At 44.7% G+C, this 18688-nt stretch overlaps 1 protein-coding gene across 2 annotated transcripts; it reads left to right on the top strand.

The window, feature by feature from the left end:
- Positions 1-2645: 2645 nt before the first annotated feature.
- smurf1 (SMAD specific E3 ubiquitin protein ligase 1) lies at positions 2646-16700 on the top strand. Of its 2 annotated transcripts, none has more exons than XM_079177061.1 (18): positions 2646-2888; positions 9453-9491; positions 9905-10013; positions 10287-10420; positions 10527-10592; positions 10704-10779; positions 11473-11684; positions 11787-11871; positions 12401-12547; positions 12778-13006; positions 13301-13404; positions 13922-14036; positions 14195-14373; positions 14482-14619; positions 14808-14928; positions 15093-15294; positions 15565-15640; positions 15726-16700. In XM_079177061.1, exons 1-18 carry the CDS (start codon positions 2834-2836, stop codon positions 15823-15825), a joined length of 2187 nt encoding a protein of 728 aa, XP_079033187.1. In that variant the 5' UTR covers positions 2646-2833; the 3' UTR covers positions 15826-16700. The 2 variants fall into 2 exon arrangements, with proteins under 2 accessions (XP_079033187.1, XP_079033186.1); XM_079177060.1 differs by having other exon boundaries at positions 15556-15640.
- Positions 16701-18688: the final 1988 nt, after the last annotated feature.

Genomic DNA, 18688 nt, shown 5'->3' with positions numbered 1-18688 from the left:
TGAGAAGAAAGCTATTGTGTCCACCTCAGCTTGTTGGGACGCTTTCGAGGAAACTTCACTCGTTTGAGCGTCGCTGTCTTGATCGTATCCAGAATTTCTCCTCAATCTCCACTAGATTCCTCGGAACGGAAGCAGCTGTTGCTCTTGTTTCCCAAAGGAGGCTCTGATGGACACATATTTCTCAGCTTTCTAAAAAGGAACAAAAATATCCAAACATGTATACAAACTCCCACTGATCCTCTTTACCTTCTTCCCTTTTTCTTATAGCTGAATGTAATTATTTCCTTTACCCTTTGTATTTCTTATTTTCCTATTTCTATTTCATTTTGCAAGAAGCCACCCGGTGGGATTTCCCAACTGTTCTGCGCAATGAATGACTTCATCTTCATTAACTGTGTGAGTCTATAACTAAGTTAGTCTCCATGATAGGAATTATTTAAGTAGTTGTGAACACACTCAGCTGGTCTCTGGGGTTCCAACAGAACTTTGAATGACTAAAACACACACGATATAGACAAACACACACACACTACACACACACACATATAATCACATAATCATAATAACAGCTGTACATGACCGTTTCAGAGGGATAGACTAATTTATGTGCATGTGTATGTGCCAATCTGTTTCTGCACCTGTGGAGCACTGACACATACATGACACCAACAACCACAAGTGGGAGGTAGACATATGCAGTGCGGTTGTCGATAAAAAAAATTACAAGAAAGTGGGAAGAAGAGACTAAAACTAAAAAAGAAGACTGAAAGATCTTCAAATCATCCCTTCCACCTGTGGCCCTTGCCTTTATGAGCGTGTGTGTGTGTGTGTGTGTGTGTGTGTGAGCCTAGCCTCTGGAAGTGAGTGGTGTCCCATGAGCTGTTTCACTGCTTATGTGGATTTACTGTGTCCTGTAAACAGGCTGGTGAGAGGGTCCATTGTTCCACCAGCTAATACTGCAGCCGTGCAGCCAAATCCCTCCAGCCATTATCCCTGCCCACCCAGCTCTCCCTCAGCCCTCAGCGGGCTGCACTTTACGATCCTGACAAACATTTTGTGAGGCGCAGCATATCATTGCAGATACAGCGACGCATTAACTTCATCTTGAATTGATGTCACATCTGCATTCTTGGGTGATAGCCTCATCTTCATTAGCACTGTAATTGTAATTGTGCATGATTGCAGCTTAGACTTCTCAATGATGTCTCCTATGTTGTTGCATTTAAATGCTTGTTGAAAACTCCAACAATTGAAAACTACCAGAGACGCCCCCTCTCGTTATTCAGGTGAACAGTGCACCTGTATTATTATCCAACAACTATTGGATGGATAGGTGACTTCGGTCACATTTTTTTTGATTTTCAAATACTTTGCTATGTGACCAAATAGCTGCCAAACTAGTGAAATTCCCATCAGCCACCCCTTTGTGTTAGTGCTAATTAACAAAAGACATCGCATTAGCGTTGTAACTGTGAGCATGTTAGCATTCAGCTCGAGTGCTGCACATTTCTCATTAGAATGTTGAGCTACCTAATTAAGATCGGTAAACTGTGTGCTGGGAGTGAACCCTAATGTGCCGCTGAGTTGACCAATTTTGCTGTCCACTGATGTGAGTCGGCTCCCGAGTCAAGGAGCTTCAAACCAGCGTTGCATTTCTTAACTTGAGAAGTCAGTATTAACCAACTTTCAACACAGATTTTGCAACAAAGACTTAGCCTAAGAGATGAATGAACTCTTTTTGGGTGCAGGCACATCTACCGCATGCCCTCATTTAATTTAAATCAAGACTCTGTCAAACACCAATGTTTTTAATCCAATAGGCCACTAAAGTCTCATTAACCATGTGGTCTTATTGGTGCTCATCTTTGATCTTTCTGATCACAAACCTGTTGGATGAAGCTTGTGAGTTCACTGCCATTCTGTATGTTGGAGGTTTTCGCAGACCCTATATTAATTGAGTTCTCAAATGAATTCATTTTGCTAACAGCAGGACTACTATACTTGCTGATTAAATGTTGGTCCTGATTATGCCCACAATGCTATTGCTATTATGGGCTTATTATTATGGAGCAGTTAAATAATTGAAAACTCTGAATATAAATGAGAAATGGAAATCAGAGGCATAGGAGGGTTGTGTGATTGTGAGAGATCATGTGGGGAAATGAGAATAACCATAAAAGGATGCATAACATCTTCTTTCTTATCTCATTGAAATACTTTTATTTTCTATGTAATAGTGATGTTTAATATCAGACAGATTAATGTCTATATATCCAGGGACTGGTGGTATTGGAGAGGTTTTGGGGGATGAGAGAAAGCAGAAAACACTCATAGTACATGTCAATGAAACAACATATGATTATTGATTTCCCACGTTATCTGTTTATTATCACACTGCATTTCTTGTTTGTAAATCATTAAAACATGATGGGCATGGTTAACTTCTCTTCTTAAACAATCAGGTGGCTTTTGGTTCTTTAATGTAGGATACAGTAGCCTACCTAAAATAAAAGCAAAACTGAAGGTTTCAATAGAAGAATCTGATATTTACGGGCACGCCCACGCCTCTCGGACGCGAGCTCGTAACGTAATACCCGTTAAGGACATGACGTCAGTACGTGCTTGAGCCTGCCCGAAAATGCTCTCCCGTGTTGTTGGATTTCGAAAGAGAGCAGGACTTTGCGATGAAATAACACATTTTTACCCGGGAGGAAAACAAAAGCAAACCGCATGTTTTTAAACTGGAGTTATTCACGTTCCCATTAAGTGGTGAAACGGTGTTTTTTGGGGGGACTCCGACGGGAAGTTTGTGTGATCGTTTTTTCCCGGAGTGATGTCGAATCCTGGGACTCGGAGGAACGGGTCCAGCATCAAAATCCGACTGACAGGTAAAAAAAAAACGACACCGAAAAGAAAGCGCTTACGGTGCATGTTTCAACTGAAGCTAAATGGTTCACCAACACACCGCTTTTGTAACGTGTTGCTGTTAGCGAACCTAACACGGCTCATCGAAGTGTCTCTCGGCTCTGCTGTTTGCCCAAACATCCGGTTTTTGTGTGGCAAACACAGCGGCACAAGTGCTAGCTTGTTAGCTTAGGTGCTAACCACATTACCGAGAGGACAGGCGAGAAGCTATTCACTATCATGTGTGATTTTTTTTTTTACAGCGGAGACAACCGGTTAGCCGGCTGCTAACCGGTCAATAGAAACACTGACTCTTTTAAAGCTACGTTTATAAACTTTATCCATTGCTAACACTTGTTTCCTAGCCAGCTATAGCGTTAGCTTCTAGTAACATTGTAGTTAACGTTGACCGCTAACGCTTGCTAGCTACACCCATTTTTGTTTGAGTTGACCAGCCGAACCCCTCGCCCTGTACCCGGGTTGAGAGCTACTGTCGAACCGCAGCCTCTCTGAAAACCATCCCGGTAGATTTGACAATGCTAGCCGAGGTTACCCACGACCATTGAGGGGCATTCCGCTGCTGTGTCAGCTGTAGCAAGACAAATGTCTGGCTCGTTAAACTTATCCTTACCCAGAAAAGCTTGACACGTTTGCTCTTTTTTTGGGGGGGCATCCTGTAACGCTGCTCAACTCGAATATTTGTGTTCGTTTTTGGAGGGTCAGGCTTTCCTCTGTAAGGCACACATGAGTCTTTCTTTCTCTCTCACACACACACACACACACACACACACACACACACACACACACACACACACACAGCTGGAACAATGGTTTTTACTGTAGCTAATGTAACCCCACTGTGCACCCAGGGGCCTCCATTCAAATGGAAATGACCACTCTGTGCCGCTGGGCAGACGCCTGGTCCTTCTTCTGGTTCAAAGTTGAGCAAAACACACACCAGACTGTGCCTCGCTGGTAGACTAAATACTTTTGTATTCACACAGGAGGGCACAGCGAGTGTTTGGTTATGATGGATGTAAAAGTGCTTTCTTAATTGCTATGTAGTGCCACTTGCTGTCTGTTTATTTTTCCTACTCTGCCCGTTCTTTTTTCTGAAAATGGATTTCAAGATGAGGAGAGCGTGCATCACTTTGGACAAGACAGAGCTCACAGATCTGACACACTTCTTCGCTTATCACACTTTGTTTTTGTCCCATTTCAGTTTTAAGTTTATCTTTACCGGTATCACGTACGGCGTGGTACTTGGTGATCCAGTCTCGCAACAGTTCCTGGTCCAGTGCCATGCCCTCCGTGAAGAACTCTTCCCCAAAACACAACATTAAAAAGATATTATACGGACGTCAAAAAGACAAAATTCAAAAGGGTCGTTTCCTTGAACGAAAGTGGACAATATGGACTGGCTACAGCTTCTCATATGTGAACATTGTTTGGATTTCTTAGTCTTCTATGATAGTAAACTGAAAATCTTTGGACTGTTTGACAGACACAACGACACACGTCTGATTCATTGTCCGCTGACATTTTATAGACCAATCAATTAATGGATTAAACCAGCCAGACAATAATTGATAGATACATTGACATTGAAAGTAATCCTTAGTTAGAAGAAATGCAGTTAAAGTACTGTCATCCATCAGTATAATTCAGTACTAACATAGTAAATACATTATAAGTAGTCTGGTAGAATAACGGTAAGATGTGATTTTGGTGAATACCAACATGCAGTCAGACGGTAGTGAAAGTGTGTATGGGTGTGTTGGACTGTGGAGGGTGTGTGTTTGTGTTTTTGTGTGAACCAGACACTCGTTACTTCAGCTTAGATGCAAACAGAGGTTTTTCTTTTGCCCCTGACTGTGCCCCGCCCCCACAGGTATGAGTGGAATTCTAATTGGGTGAGGAATGTGCAATGAGCCAATGGGAGAGCAATGCTGGCTGTCTGACCGGCAGTGTGTTTGGTCTGTCAGAGAGGGAGTGAGAGGTAGAGAGAGAGAGAGGTTGTTTGGGCCACACCAGAGAGGCCTGTGTGTCTCTGTGGTGGGGAGACAGACGAAGACCAGACAAGTTTAGATTTAGTTTAGATTTTGGTTTATATGGACGTGTTTTGTCTAGACAAGGGGGGATTCTGTGGGTATGCTTAAGTTAGCTGTAGGGGAAGAGCTCTAAGAAACATGTTGCTTTAGGTTTCATGATCTAATGAGATGTGGATGGATACTGTTTGACTTTACGAAGAAGCCTTCACTTTATCCTATCCGGTCTGTTGAACCTAAAACCTTTTTGAAATATATGAAACAGTCAAGTGCTGGTTGTGGGGTTTTTTTAAGACTCTTTGTTCGCTCAAGGTTTGAATGCAGGACAGGCTCACGGCAATGTAAAATACAGGAAATAAAAGAGTCAAATAGTAGAATAAATTGTGTTTTTGTTCGGCAATGAATGAGCGTTCTAATGAATCGGTGATTCAGCATAATCTCAATTTGCCCACGGAAGTGATACGTGCGGATCAGATTTTGTTGCCAGGTAGTCGGATTTTACACAGTGGCAGTACAGGGCTGCAGCAGGTGACTTAAGATACCCACAAGGGAGGGAGGGAGCTGATGAGAGGGCCGAGGAGTGGGAGAATGAGAAATATCTAAGGGGGGGAGAAAAAAACCGCAATAAAAAAGAAGGAACACAAAAGGCAGCTCAAGTGTAAAAGAGAGTGAGGGAGGAGGAGGAGGGGGGAGAAATCATGCTTAAGCACTCCTAATCCTCTCACTTATTGAGCCGGCAGCTTGTGCAGAAACACACACTTACAAAAGCGCACACAAAATAAATGCTGAAACTGAGAATGCAGAGACTGTGACTCAAACAAGCGATCGCCGATATATATATATATACACACATTTCTTTCATCTTCTTTTATCCTGTTTTTGTTCCTCCTCACATAACTCCCCCCCCCCCCCCCCCCCCCCCTCAGGTTAACTTAAGAGAAACCGGATGGAACAAGCTCCCGTCATTCACTAAAACCTACTCGGGCACAGGTTGACCCGAGCTACACCTTATTTAACACAAATACAGCGGTTCTCATGGCCCTCCAGCATATCACTGGATTTTATTTATTTTTTGTTGAGGCACAAAATGGTAAATTTGGTTTTATATAGTGAGAAACTGCAATTTCTTTGCTATTATCTGTGATTAGTTATTGTAAAGTTTACAAGTACTGAAGATTCTGCCACCAATACACTAAAGTATGCCATTGTATGGCCTGCTTTCAGCTGTGTGTGTGTGTGTGTGTGTGTGTGTGTGTGTGTGTGTGTGTGTGTGTGTGTGTGTGTGTGTGTGTGTGTGTGTGTGTGTGTGTGTGTGTGTGTGTGTGTGTGTGTGTGTGTGTGTGTGTATGCTGGTGCACGGCGTGTTATTAAGTAGGTGAGATATTTGCTCACATGGCCACTGCTTTTGTTTTGCTGAGAGTAGAGGAGAAGGTTACACAGGAAGTGACATCGTTGTGATCTGACATGGGTCCGATCTGCTTCACTTGTAAACCTGCGAGTGTTCTCTGGAATGCTCCTTTTCCTATTGATTTCAATGAACAGACAGTTGCACCGCGGCAATGGATCCACAGAACGGGGCCGCTATGTTTGATTTAAGAAGCTTTAACGAGCTTCTAAGCCTCTGCAGTTTTATGGCTCCGGTCATTACCCGAAGAACAGCAAGTGCTCTCTGCGCTTGAGGTGCAAGAGTACAGCTAAATTACATTTCTTCTTTGGTTGATTGGGCTAAAACCTGTTGTGCTTCAAATTGCTAGAGGAGCTGCAGTACAGAGGTAGCTCCACTCTCTCACCACCTCGCTCTGTGTCTGCTGTGTTCCCTCCAGATTGGATGAATAGAGTTCTTCCCCCGCTGGCTCTCCCCAGCTCTCAGGTTTAAGAAAAAAGAAAGGAAGGACATAAAGGCCAAAAGAGAAAGCGGCGGTGGGGAAATTGAGAACCAGCTGAGCTGTGTGTGTGTGTGTGTGTCTTTACCAGCCGTGACCTTGGCAGAATGAGGAATGAGAAAAAAGGGCCGGTCAAGAGGCATTAAAAAAAGAGAGATATGGGGTGTCACTTGTCTCTGGCGAGAGCTTGGAGGATGAGAGAGGGGGGGGGGGGGGGGGGGTAGCAGAGCCGTGACAGTGACAGAGAAGCTCTTCCTTCTGCTGCCTGTCTGAAAAGAGGAAGCAGGGGCAAATTAGAAACCTGATTCACTCCCACTCCAGCTGTGTTTCTTTCATTGTGTGTGTGTGTGGAATGTTTGAGTCAGGAGGAGGAGGAATGGATGAGGTCGATGAGGAAGAGGGGAGGGATATCCTGCAGCCATTCTCCACGGGTTAATCACAGGAAAGAAAACCGCGGCACGCCAGACACATCTCCGCCACCACACCAGTCACCACATCCTAAACTGCTGACTGGCTGACTAACTTCCTCGATGGCTGTCTGGGCCAAACCCGATCCTGCCAGATTTTTAAGTGGACCTCCAAAGCCACGATAACGGTTCAGGTGGTGCGGCGAATCGGTTCGGGGCCCGTTTTTTAAATCGATGCCTTTTTGTTTTCTCTGAGCCAAGACAATAGCACCGAAGTGTTGTCAATACAACCCTACCATGGGCCGATTAGCATAGCCTGTATGTTTAGGGCTGCAGTCAACAATGGTTTTCAGTATTAGTCAGCATATCACTGTCTTGATTAATCTGGATATCGTCTCATTAAAAAAAAATGAATAAATACAATTGTCCTGAGTCTTAGTTGACATTCAAATATCTTGCTTTATTTGATCAGCATGTAATAAATAATGAAAATAAAGATATTTAGTTTAGAATGATTTAAAACTGTTTGAATGTGTGGCATTTTGGCTTAAAAAAAATAACCAAATGACTAATTGATTATCAAAACAGAGTAACTGACCACAACTAGTTTGAGCTTTAACTGTAGTGCACGACAGCCAATCCTAGCGCTCCTCTTCCCCCTCTAACTGATGAAGATGATGGACATGCTATAGTTGCACATTCCCCCTCATTGGTCAGCATTTTATTTTGAAAGAGAATAGCAGATAAACAGGGCCAACGGTATTCATGAAAGACATGATGTTACCTTTCCTAACATGGGTTACACGGTGAGGGTTTTACGTTGCTGCTCTAGTAATGAGTTCTGCTGTATTACCGGTTGAAGCTAAACAGTTGGAACCAGCCTAGGCTTTGCTTTAACACACTCACTAAAACTGACGTTCAACAATCGTACTGTGACGTTGAATGGAATAATGTTTTATCCAAAGAAGGCAGCCGTGGTTCACCAATGTGTTGCAGACACAAGAGGTGTCTTCTTCTGCAGCTCGTGGCCGTACCGTCGCTCTGTCGCCCACACACAAACACCAAGACGTCTTAATATTTTATAGATTTCCTCCCTCCAATATCTTATCAAATCTATTGTGTAAAGAACAAACCATCTGCTTCAGACAGAGTGGTTTAGATTGGTCTTCATCAGTGTGGCCTGTTTCTTACACACACCTAGAGCTAATTCATGTCGTGTCCACGTTCCTCGGCCGCATGCGGTTCCCAACAACGGGCTTGAAAGCTGATATTTGGAGTTCATTTGGTCACGCAGTGTAAATATTATTGTGGTTTTCCCGTCAATCGCACCGTACGGTGCAGTCACTCTTTTGAGTGCATTACCTCAGCCTTGAATACAAACACGCAGCTTGTTTTTGTTCGGTGTCCACACTGCCCCTATAATCCAGACCTGCGCGCTCCGTGATTGTGTTTTGAAGAATTAGTTTATTGGAGTTGTGTGTTGTTGTTTTTTTATTTAGTTTTACAGCCGTGTTTCCCGAGCTGACCTAGAATGACATCTGCCGGCTCTCGCACCCAACAGGCCGTCTGGCAAACAGCTAGCGAGGAATTGCACACACACACACACACACACACACACACACACACACACACACACACACACACACACACACACACACACACACACACACACACACACACACACACACACACACACACACACACACAATAAACTAAATACTTAGCACACACTTACAAACTCTCGAGGTCTGGGTCAGTGTGAGCTTTGCTCTCTGGATCCACAGAGATGATGTGGCAGAGACGGCATCCTGCACTCTCACTCTGTGTGTGTGTGTGTGTGTGTGTGTGTGTGTGTGTGTGTGTGTGTGTGTGTGTGTGTGTGTGTGTGTGTGTGTGTGTGTGTGTGTGTGTGTGTGTGTGTGTGTGTGTGTGTGTGTGTGTGTGTGTGTGTGTGTGTGTGTGTGTGTGTGTGTGTGTGATCCTGACACTAGCCTATACTTTACTGCTCATTCTCTGCACGTCACATCAGTTTTTGCTGCTCATTACCATCCTCTGGCATTCATATATTAAACCCTAACCGGCATTCTTCCTCTACACAGCTCATTGTGCACCAGCATACATTTAAACCAGCCTACACAGCCAGATCATTTTCATATATGTCTGTGTGTGTGTGTGGCATTTTTGTTCATAATGATTGTCTCTTTTTGCAGTATTATGTGCCAAGAACCTCGCTAAGAAAGACTTCTTTCGTAAGTACCTTTTTAATTATTGCGCATGAATCTTCCGCTATGACGATTGGTTTACATGATGAGATGATGTGTTTCAATGAGGGTCTGTGTGCGCCAATCAAAACCAACACTGTAAGCCAACTGGCCCTGTTGTCCCTTGATAACATTCCCAAGACCTCCAGGATAAGAGTCTTCATCTCCATCACCACGCCATGATTACATTATGCACCAACAACCAAATGCAATATGCTGTTATTAGGTTAGAGCGTTTTCAAATAGCTGGGAAGGTAGAGATAAGAAGAGAAATCTGCTGAATATCTGTAGAAGCAGAACGTTTAGCTTTATTTATATAGATATGTTCTGTGCAGTGCCGATTGAGACATTTCTAATACTGTGATATCATCTTGTGGTGGATGCGAACAATTAATTTGCAGGCCTGCCAGATCCATTCGCCAAGGTTGTGGTGGACGGATCGGGTCAATGCCACTCTACAGACACAGTCAAGAGCACACTGGACCCCAAATGGAATCAGCACTATGACCTGTGAGTCTCCCGCACCACAACTAATGCACCACGTCACCCTTTTTGAATGTTTTCTTACTGCTGTTCTTTGAAGAGAAGGTAAAAGATTTGGTCCTTTTTTATCTTCAAACAGAAATGAGGGCTCGTCTGACTTTATGTTTGAGCTAACAAAGTCTCTTTTATTCATCTCGCGGTTGGGTGATTTAAAAGATGAATTCAGATTGCTCACACTGATGGCAGACTGCGTTGTAAGACGTGGAGTAGACCCATGAGGATGTTCCATCTGTTTTTCAGCTACATCGGAAAGACAGACTCCATCACCATCAGCATATGGAACCACAAGAAGATCCATAAACGACAAGGGGCGGGCTTCCTGGGCTGCATACGACTGCTCTCCAACGCCATCAGCAGGCTAAAAGACACAGGATGTAAGTCCGTCTTTTTCTCTTTTTTTTGGGTCCGCCCACATAAATGCAAATCACAGACGTTAATCAAAGAAGAAGGTTCACGTTTCCTTTTTCTTCTTTCTTCCAGACCAGCGTTTAGATCTATGTAAGCTGAACCCTTCGGACAGTGACGCGGTGCGGGGGCAGATAGTAGGTAAGGCCGGACACACACACAGATGTATTATGGGTACAAATGACCCCCCGTCGCCTCTCTCCACGTGTCGCCCCATCGTCCCTCTGACCTTTACCACCTGCTTGTTTCCAGTGAGCTTACAGACGAGAGACCGCATCGGCAGCGGAGGTCCCGTGGTGGACTGTAGAGGACTGTTAGAAAACGATGGGTGAGTGTGTCAACAGATGTGTGTGTGTGCTGCCGGCGCTATGAAGTAACTTATTAATATTCTGTATCGCTTTCTCAGTTGTAACATTGAGAGAAAGATGAGGAAAAGCCACAGTCTTGTTTTTGTCACTGGGAACGTCAAAGTCTGTGCTTTCTGAATGAAGAAACAAAAATACTGTTGAAAATATCAGTCTTAAATGTAGTGCTAATGCTGATGCTAATACAGCTCTTCTTCGTCGTGTTGGGATCCCATACAGAGTTGGACTGAGACCTATTTTGGGTGCTTTGTCGTGTTGCAAGATCGCTTTAGTCGTAGTAACCATTTGTTTGATGCCATCCCAATCTGTCGACCCCAAGGCAGCCACGACCTAAAGCACACCCCGATTTATCGTCTATTTTACTCTAAATTGGACCATAATTTGCTAAATCAACATCATTTTGTGTTGAAGAAGACTTGAATCTAGCGACTGAGACCATAAACTCATGTTTACAATGTTTGCTGAGGTGATAAATCCAATGTGAAGTAGGGTAATTTTCCCATAGACTTCTATACAACCAGAGGAGTCGCCCCCCTGCTGGCCAGTAGAGAGAATGCATATTTAAGGCACTTCACTTTTCAGAGCCAGAGGTTGCTGCTTCAGTAAAACCGAGAGAATAGGACTTCAGTGGCATGTGTGCTTGTGCGTTTTTGTAGGCCTGTTTTTGAGGGATGTTTCAGTGAAGAGCCGCTGCCCTACTCAGACCCCACTGGGGCGGCGGGGGGCGGGAACTGTCGACTTGACTCACCCGGTCAGGAGGGCCGCCTTCAGACGCAGCGAATCAGAGGGCAGGACTCAAGAGGCCATGGCCACACCCCTCAGAACAGACCGCATGGGCACCAACCGCCTGACCTGCCAGAGGGATACGGTCAGTCACACACTACTCTTGACGCTTCCAGTCATCTCTAAATATCTCATGTTGCGTTTAGAAAGTCATGTGACATCTTTCTTCTTCTTCGTTTTAAAACAGAGCAACGGACAACAGTGCAGGGCCAGGTGTACTTCCTTCACACACAGACGGGCGTCAGCACCTGGCACGACCCTCGGATACCGCGGTACGATCACACCTTCACTTCACTCGAGTCCAGTCCAAACACGAGATGAACCTTCAATAAACCCCTCGGACAGACTAGGTCGTAGCAGCAACAGCAGAATATAAGAGAAGGAAAGAACGGGAGAATTCACCACTCATGGGATGTGTTTTAGATTATGCAGCAACTATACTGCATCTTTGTAAAGCTTTGCAGTTTAAAGCGTTATTCTATTGGGACTGGGAAATTACATATTTGAATATATATTCAGCAATTTATGAGAATAAGCCCCCGCTTTCTTACTACGCGCTGTTCCCCGATGCACCGTTCTCCTGCTCCATGTTCTCCTGACTCTGTTCTACACTAATCACACCGACAGATTTAGAGAGAGTCTCATGTTGTTTCCCTCGGCCCCTGGCGCCTGGGCTCAGATCAGTATGAGGGGTTAAGAACGTACAGTATGTGGGGGTCAATATTGAGGGCCGGTCTGGTTGACTGGCTGCGGTCTCACCATGTTGTAAGTCTCGGTCTGCTCACTTGTTCCCGGTTGCAGGGACCTGGCCAGTGTGAGCTGTGAGGAGCTTGGGCCGCTGCCAGCGGGCTGGGAGGTCCGGAGCACGGTGTCGGGCCGGATCTACTTTGTGGACCACAACAACCGAACCACGCAGTTCACAGACCCACGCCTACACACCATTATCAGGTACACGCACGCATACTCGCGGCAAAGTCGATGAACACCTGGGTGGCAGACGTCCATGACGCCATACCAAATAAGTGGTTCCGAGACTAATCTTTCGTTAATCTAATCTCTCGCGGCTGTGATGCTGAAGTCAGACTGCTGAACATGACCTACTAACAGTCCTCAGTGCTGCTGATAACACTGAACCGTCCTCATATTCCTCCTCTTCCTCTTCTTCTTCCCACCTCCAGCCAGCAGTCCCAAGCGAAGGAGTCCTCACAAGCCCCCCTGATGGACGTGGGGGGCGAGGAAGGGGTGGGCGGAGGAGTCGTCGGAGGAGTCGGAGGAGACGGAGACGTGGCGGCGCGCTACGAGAGAGACTTGGTCCATAAGTTAAAGCTGCTCCGCCACGAGCTGTCCTTGCAGCAGCCTCAAGCAGGACACTGTCGCATAGAGGTGTCCCGGGAGGAGATCTTTGAGGTGGGTCTCTCCAAAAAACCAGACCATGCTGCCGTCTGGCTCACGCACACGCAGATAAATCCATGAAAGCAGTGTGGATAGAGTGGGTAGCTAATACATTGATACAGACACACTCCTCCGGACTCATACAGCAGTCACAACAACCAGAAACTGTCTTTCTCTGAAGAGCACAAAAGCTGCACTGATGTGCATAATAATAAACCGTTTCATGGAACATCTCTGATATCAGGGGGCTGTGTTGTGGGTCCCTTTTGGTTTCTGATAATGTGTTGTGTGTGTGTGTGTCGGTATCAGGAGTCGTATCGGCAAATAATGAAGATGAGGCCCAAAGACCTGAAGAAGCGTCTGATGGTGAAGTTCAGGGGAGAGGAGGGCCTCGACTATGGGGGCGTGGCCAGGTAACTGTTCACACCTCTGAGCACTTCAACATTTATTGGAGGACTTCCATATTTGTCAGCAAACTTTTTCATAAGCCACATCCCGTGAGTCCATCACCATGCACACAGTCATAAGTCCCACCTCATTTACAGCTTCTCAAAAATACGCCATATCGCTAAAAATGCTTTAAGGAGAATTTAGGGAGTGTTGTGGACTAATTCCCACAGCCTATTTTTCTGCCATTGTTTTCGGTTGTAACAACCAGCTGCCGGTTAAGTCCACTAACATCCAGTTAGTGGACTTAACCGGCAGCTGCAGCGCCTCCTCAAGGGAGGACATATTCAACGTAAAGCAGCTCTACGTGTTTAAGTGCTACATCTGTTCATTAAGAGCTGCTGGTTTTTAAAAACAATGAGAATTCAGAGGACCCAGGGACTACATCATATATGTTTTGCAGTTTTGCTCATTGTTCAATGATTAACTAATGTGTCTCTGAGAGTTTTTAACATGTGTTAACAATGTGGTGGTTGTCTGTAGGGAGTGGCTGTACCTGCTGTGTCATGAAATGTTGAACCCCTATTACGGCCTGTTCCAGTACTCCACAGACAATATCTACACACTACAGATCAACCCCGACTCCTCCATCAACCCTGTGAGTGCACACACACACACACACACACACACACACACACACACACACACACACACACACACACGAAGCACTCCACGCTCGACCTGAGTGCGGCGATCCTCTCTGATCCTATGTGACCGCCTCTGAATGTCTCTCCGGCTGTGTGACTCTTCTTTCAGGACCACCTGTCATATTTCCACTTTGTGGGCCGCGTGATGGGCCTGGCCGTTTTTCACGGTCACTACATCAACGGGAGCTTCACGCTGCCCTTCTACAAACAGCTGCTAGGCAAACCCATCCAGCTCAACGACCTGGAGACCACCGACCCGGAGTTGCACAAGAGCCTCGTGTGGATACTGTGAGCAAACGCACCGGCGCACGAGTCGAGTCTGACAGCAGAGCGCTTTTTTTTCAACCATGAACTATTTCACGTGTGTGTTAACTTGTTCTCGTGCTTTCCGTGCAGAGAGAACGACATCACTTCAGTCCTCGACCACACATTCTGCGTGGAGCACAATGCCTTTGGGAAGTTCTTACAACATGAACTCAAACCTAATGGCCGCAATATCCCCGTCACTGAGGACAACAAAAAAGAATACGTCAGGTGAGAGAGAGCGAGACAGTGTTGCTCCATCTTAGGTGTGGGTGTTGGCCGAACTATGCCCTTGATACAGAGGGTGAACAATATACTGTCGTGTCAGCAGAGAAAAAGCTACTGTGCACAATGCTGTTGCCAGTTTATTACACTGTAGTTATTTAACCTGGTGTGTGTGTGTGTGTGTGTGTCCTCAGGCTTTATGTGAACTGGAGGTTTATGCGTGGAATAGAAGCCCAGTTTCTGGCTCTACAGAAGGGATTCAGTGAGCTCATCCCCCAGCACCTCCTCAAACCTTTCGACCATAAAGAACTTGAGGTACATCACTTGCCATATTATCATATTTATTATTATTATTAATAATTTAAGCCCTAATTCATTATGTTTGCTATGCCGCCCTTTGCTTCTTCTTAATGTATTCCTCTCCCTCTTCACCCTCAACCCTCCCGCCCCGCTTCCTCACACCTCTCCCTCGCCTCCAGTTGATCATCGGTGGACTGGGGAAGATCGATCTTGCGGACTGGAAGACGAACACGCGGCTCAAGCACTGCACAAGCGAAAGCAACGCGGTGCGGTGGTTCTGGCAGGCGGTGGAGGCCTTCAGCGAGGAGAGGAGAGGACGCCTCCTGCAGTTCGTCACGGGCTCCACCAGAGTCCCTTTACAAGGGTTCAAAGCACTGCAGGGTGGGACATGCACTGACTCAGACACACACACACACGTTTTTTTAATTATTCAAATCGTTTTCAATTAATTCTCAACAACAACAAAATACTGAAGTACAAATGCACACTTTTTTTTAGAAGACGCCGTTTAATGTGCAGTCGTAGATACTAAAATGACATTGAAAGCGTCGACTACTTGATGTGATCTCTCACTAGTTGTAGACTGAAGAGTGTTCTCTGCACCAGAGTAGAGCAGTGATAACTAGAATGTATGTGTGTAAGGTTCTACAGGTTCTGCAGGACCAAGGCTCTTCACCATCCACTTGATAGACGCCAACACAGACAACCTGCCCAAGGCCCACACATGGTGAGGACACGTAACAGAAGAGGATGTTCATATTTGCAGGAGAGTCGGGTGTGACGTAACTAATTGTCCTTTTTTCCGTCCCCAGTTTTAACCGGATAGACGTCCCTCCCTACGAGTCTTACGAGAAGCTCTACGAGAAACTGCTGACGGCTGTGGAGGAGACCTGCGGCTTCGCTGTGGAGTGACCAATCCACAAACCAAACGTACACACGGTCACACTTGCGCTTGCACTTGCACACAAAACTATTTGACTTTTTACATATACACACACAGACATCAGCAGAATATCAAGTATACACGGAGTATACGGAGCGGCCAAGCATCACGACGAACACGCGGCCTCCGGCCACCTCTTCACCACCGGACTGTTAAAGGCGGTTAAAGGAGGAAGCACAGCGGGAGAGGAAAGGATTAAAAAGAAGAAGAAGAAGAAGAAACGACAGACAAAAAAATAAAGTATTTTAAAATTTTTCAGATGTTTTGAAGAAGCATTTTTATCCTTCAGTTTTAACAAGCTATGATGTCATTCTTCAGAATGTCTACCGCCACAGCGAATTTGACTCGAGTCAAAAAGGACAGAATCGGCCAATCACGTGCGAGTCTGGGAACAGAGACCTTTTGAATTCAGACGTGTGAAGAACGAGGCGGAGACTGATTGTCTGTCTGACGAGCTGATTGAGTAGTATCCATGCTTCATGTTTAACCACTGTCGTGTACCAGAACGTGTGCATGTACGTGTGATTTTGAGTGAGTGAGTGAGTGACTGAGTGAGTGAGTGTCAGGCATAGCACCCGGTTACGCTGTAAAAATGATCAAATGAGCCTGCTCTTCTGTTTTGGTAACCTTTTGTCTCTTCCGTTTGTATCTGCTACCACTCTGATCCACTCTGATATTTTATTATTTATTACTAAGTGATTACTGACCAAGCTGCTATTTGCTCTACAAAGAGCCCACACTAATCTCTTGATCACCCCCTCTACCAGAGTTCAAGGGTCAATTCACTTGCAATTCAAGTAATCCACAAAGTGGGTTTTATTGAATTTTATTACTTTTTTTTTTTTTTCATATCATTGGGAAGAAATACTTTTGTCAGTGTATGATAACTGTGTTGGTGTTTTAAATACCATGTTACATTTATTCGACGTGAAAGGGAAAGATCGTCCCGGCCCTAATTTTCATATCTTAACTCTACTGATGTTATGGAGAGGTCAGAGGGCGTGACCTGGATATTTATCTAAATGAGCCACGAGGAAGGAGAGAAGGAGTCGGCTTCAGGAATTCTTTTGGTTTCATGTTACATGTATAATAAAATCTCATAAGCTTTTCGTACATGTTTCATCATCCATTTCACCATCTTTTCTTCTTTCTTTGTGGCCCTGAGGTTTCTCTGCCCATCTCTTATTCTCCATAACCTGGATGTTAGAAAACAGTAGTCCCTGTCCTCAAGACCACCATGAATGAACAAAGTCTCTCTGCAGCCATTGATCCTCCAACAAAGTGAATGAAATCAAATATCTAAATGATGAGCGAGCATTGTGGAAGAAGTTTAAAGTTGTCGGTTGATTATTGAAGACTGTTAAGCAGTACCATTTCAATCTGCATTTTCTAGGTTCTGAGTTCACTGTGTAATGGATGCAAGAGTATTGTAACTTACTATGTACTAAACATTTATGAAAAAATACAATGTAAATAAGATTATATTAAAAGAAAATTAAATTGAAAATACCTTCCTTGTGTTGTGTGCGTTATTCTCGCTCTGTATATATGACTATTCAAATAAAAATATCTGAATATGAATGCATTTAATAAACCTTCATGTATCATTTACATGCTATTCTGGGGCGTTGGAAGCAAATCTGTGGTGTGAGATGTTTATATTTTATATTTAATCTCACAAATGTAACATGTATTTTCAACATGTTGAGGTCACACAAATGGGATTTTCCAAAACAATAAATCTACTTTTCACAGTGGTCTTTAAGTTTGGATGTCTTTTTATTTATTTAACTTTGTTATTATAATACTATAATTGAGGATATAAGATTGGGCATATTTCAGTTCTTGGATGTCATATTTATCTAAACATTTATATAAATAAATATATGTGAAGATAGTGTTTGTTGTCAAATCTAAGAGCCAATCAGCTCTTTGATCCGAAGACAGCCAGAAGTTTCCCATCATGCATTGGGGTCATGCAGCCAGGCGAGAGCAAAACTCCGCGGCCGCCTGGCTCTCGTGAGGTTATCGTTGCATGACGTCAGAGCAAGTCTAACCGGCATGCGTTGTGGGCGGATCGCCGGTGATCGATTCTGCGCACGCCTGGTTTACCTCCATCGAGCCCATAGATTGAGCAGTGACTGTGTGTGTGTGTAAGGGCTGATTCAGGGTAAACTGAGCGTCACAATGGCAGATGGAGGCAGTGATGATGATGTCATTCACCTGGTAAGCTTCGACGTCCACGGTAAGACACACTTGTATGAGTCAATGTCCACAGCATTATATCCCAGTGCCAGTTTGTGTGACATGACATCCTGCACTATCCTGCACTGTGCGGCCACTGTAGCTATCTGCATGAGGCTGGCACACCCCCCTTGTTATTTTGAAACCTGGTTTTACATTTCAAACTATACACCTAACTGGAACTTGGATGGTACCAACATAAACAGTATTAACAAGAATGCTTTGAACCGACATAATAATGACATCATGAAAAGTGTTCTGCTCAGTTGTTTTCTCTTCTCTCTAACACACGTTGACACAAATAGCCACACACACATGATACACATGTGTAATATTTTCTTGACATTGCGTCCGTGTAGGCTCCCGTTCACGTAAGTGGGAGCTCATCACCATTTCCGATGATTCGGACGAGGAGACTCTGATACCTGGCAGCCCTGTCGATGCAGATGATGACGACATCAGCGTATTGGAGGTGACTGATGAACCCTGCTCTTAGATTGTATAGTGCATTTTACTTTGTACAATCATCTTTCAACTTGCGTCTCCTGTGTTTTCCTGCAGCCGCTGACTCCTGCACGCAGACGCGTG

This window comes from Pholis gunnellus (genome assembly GCF_910591455.1).
Source record: "Pholis gunnellus genome assembly, chromosome: 17".
NCBI lineage: Eukaryota > Metazoa > Chordata > Actinopteri > Perciformes > Pholidae > Pholis > Pholis gunnellus.
This window is presented reverse-complemented; position numbering and strand designations above follow the sequence as displayed.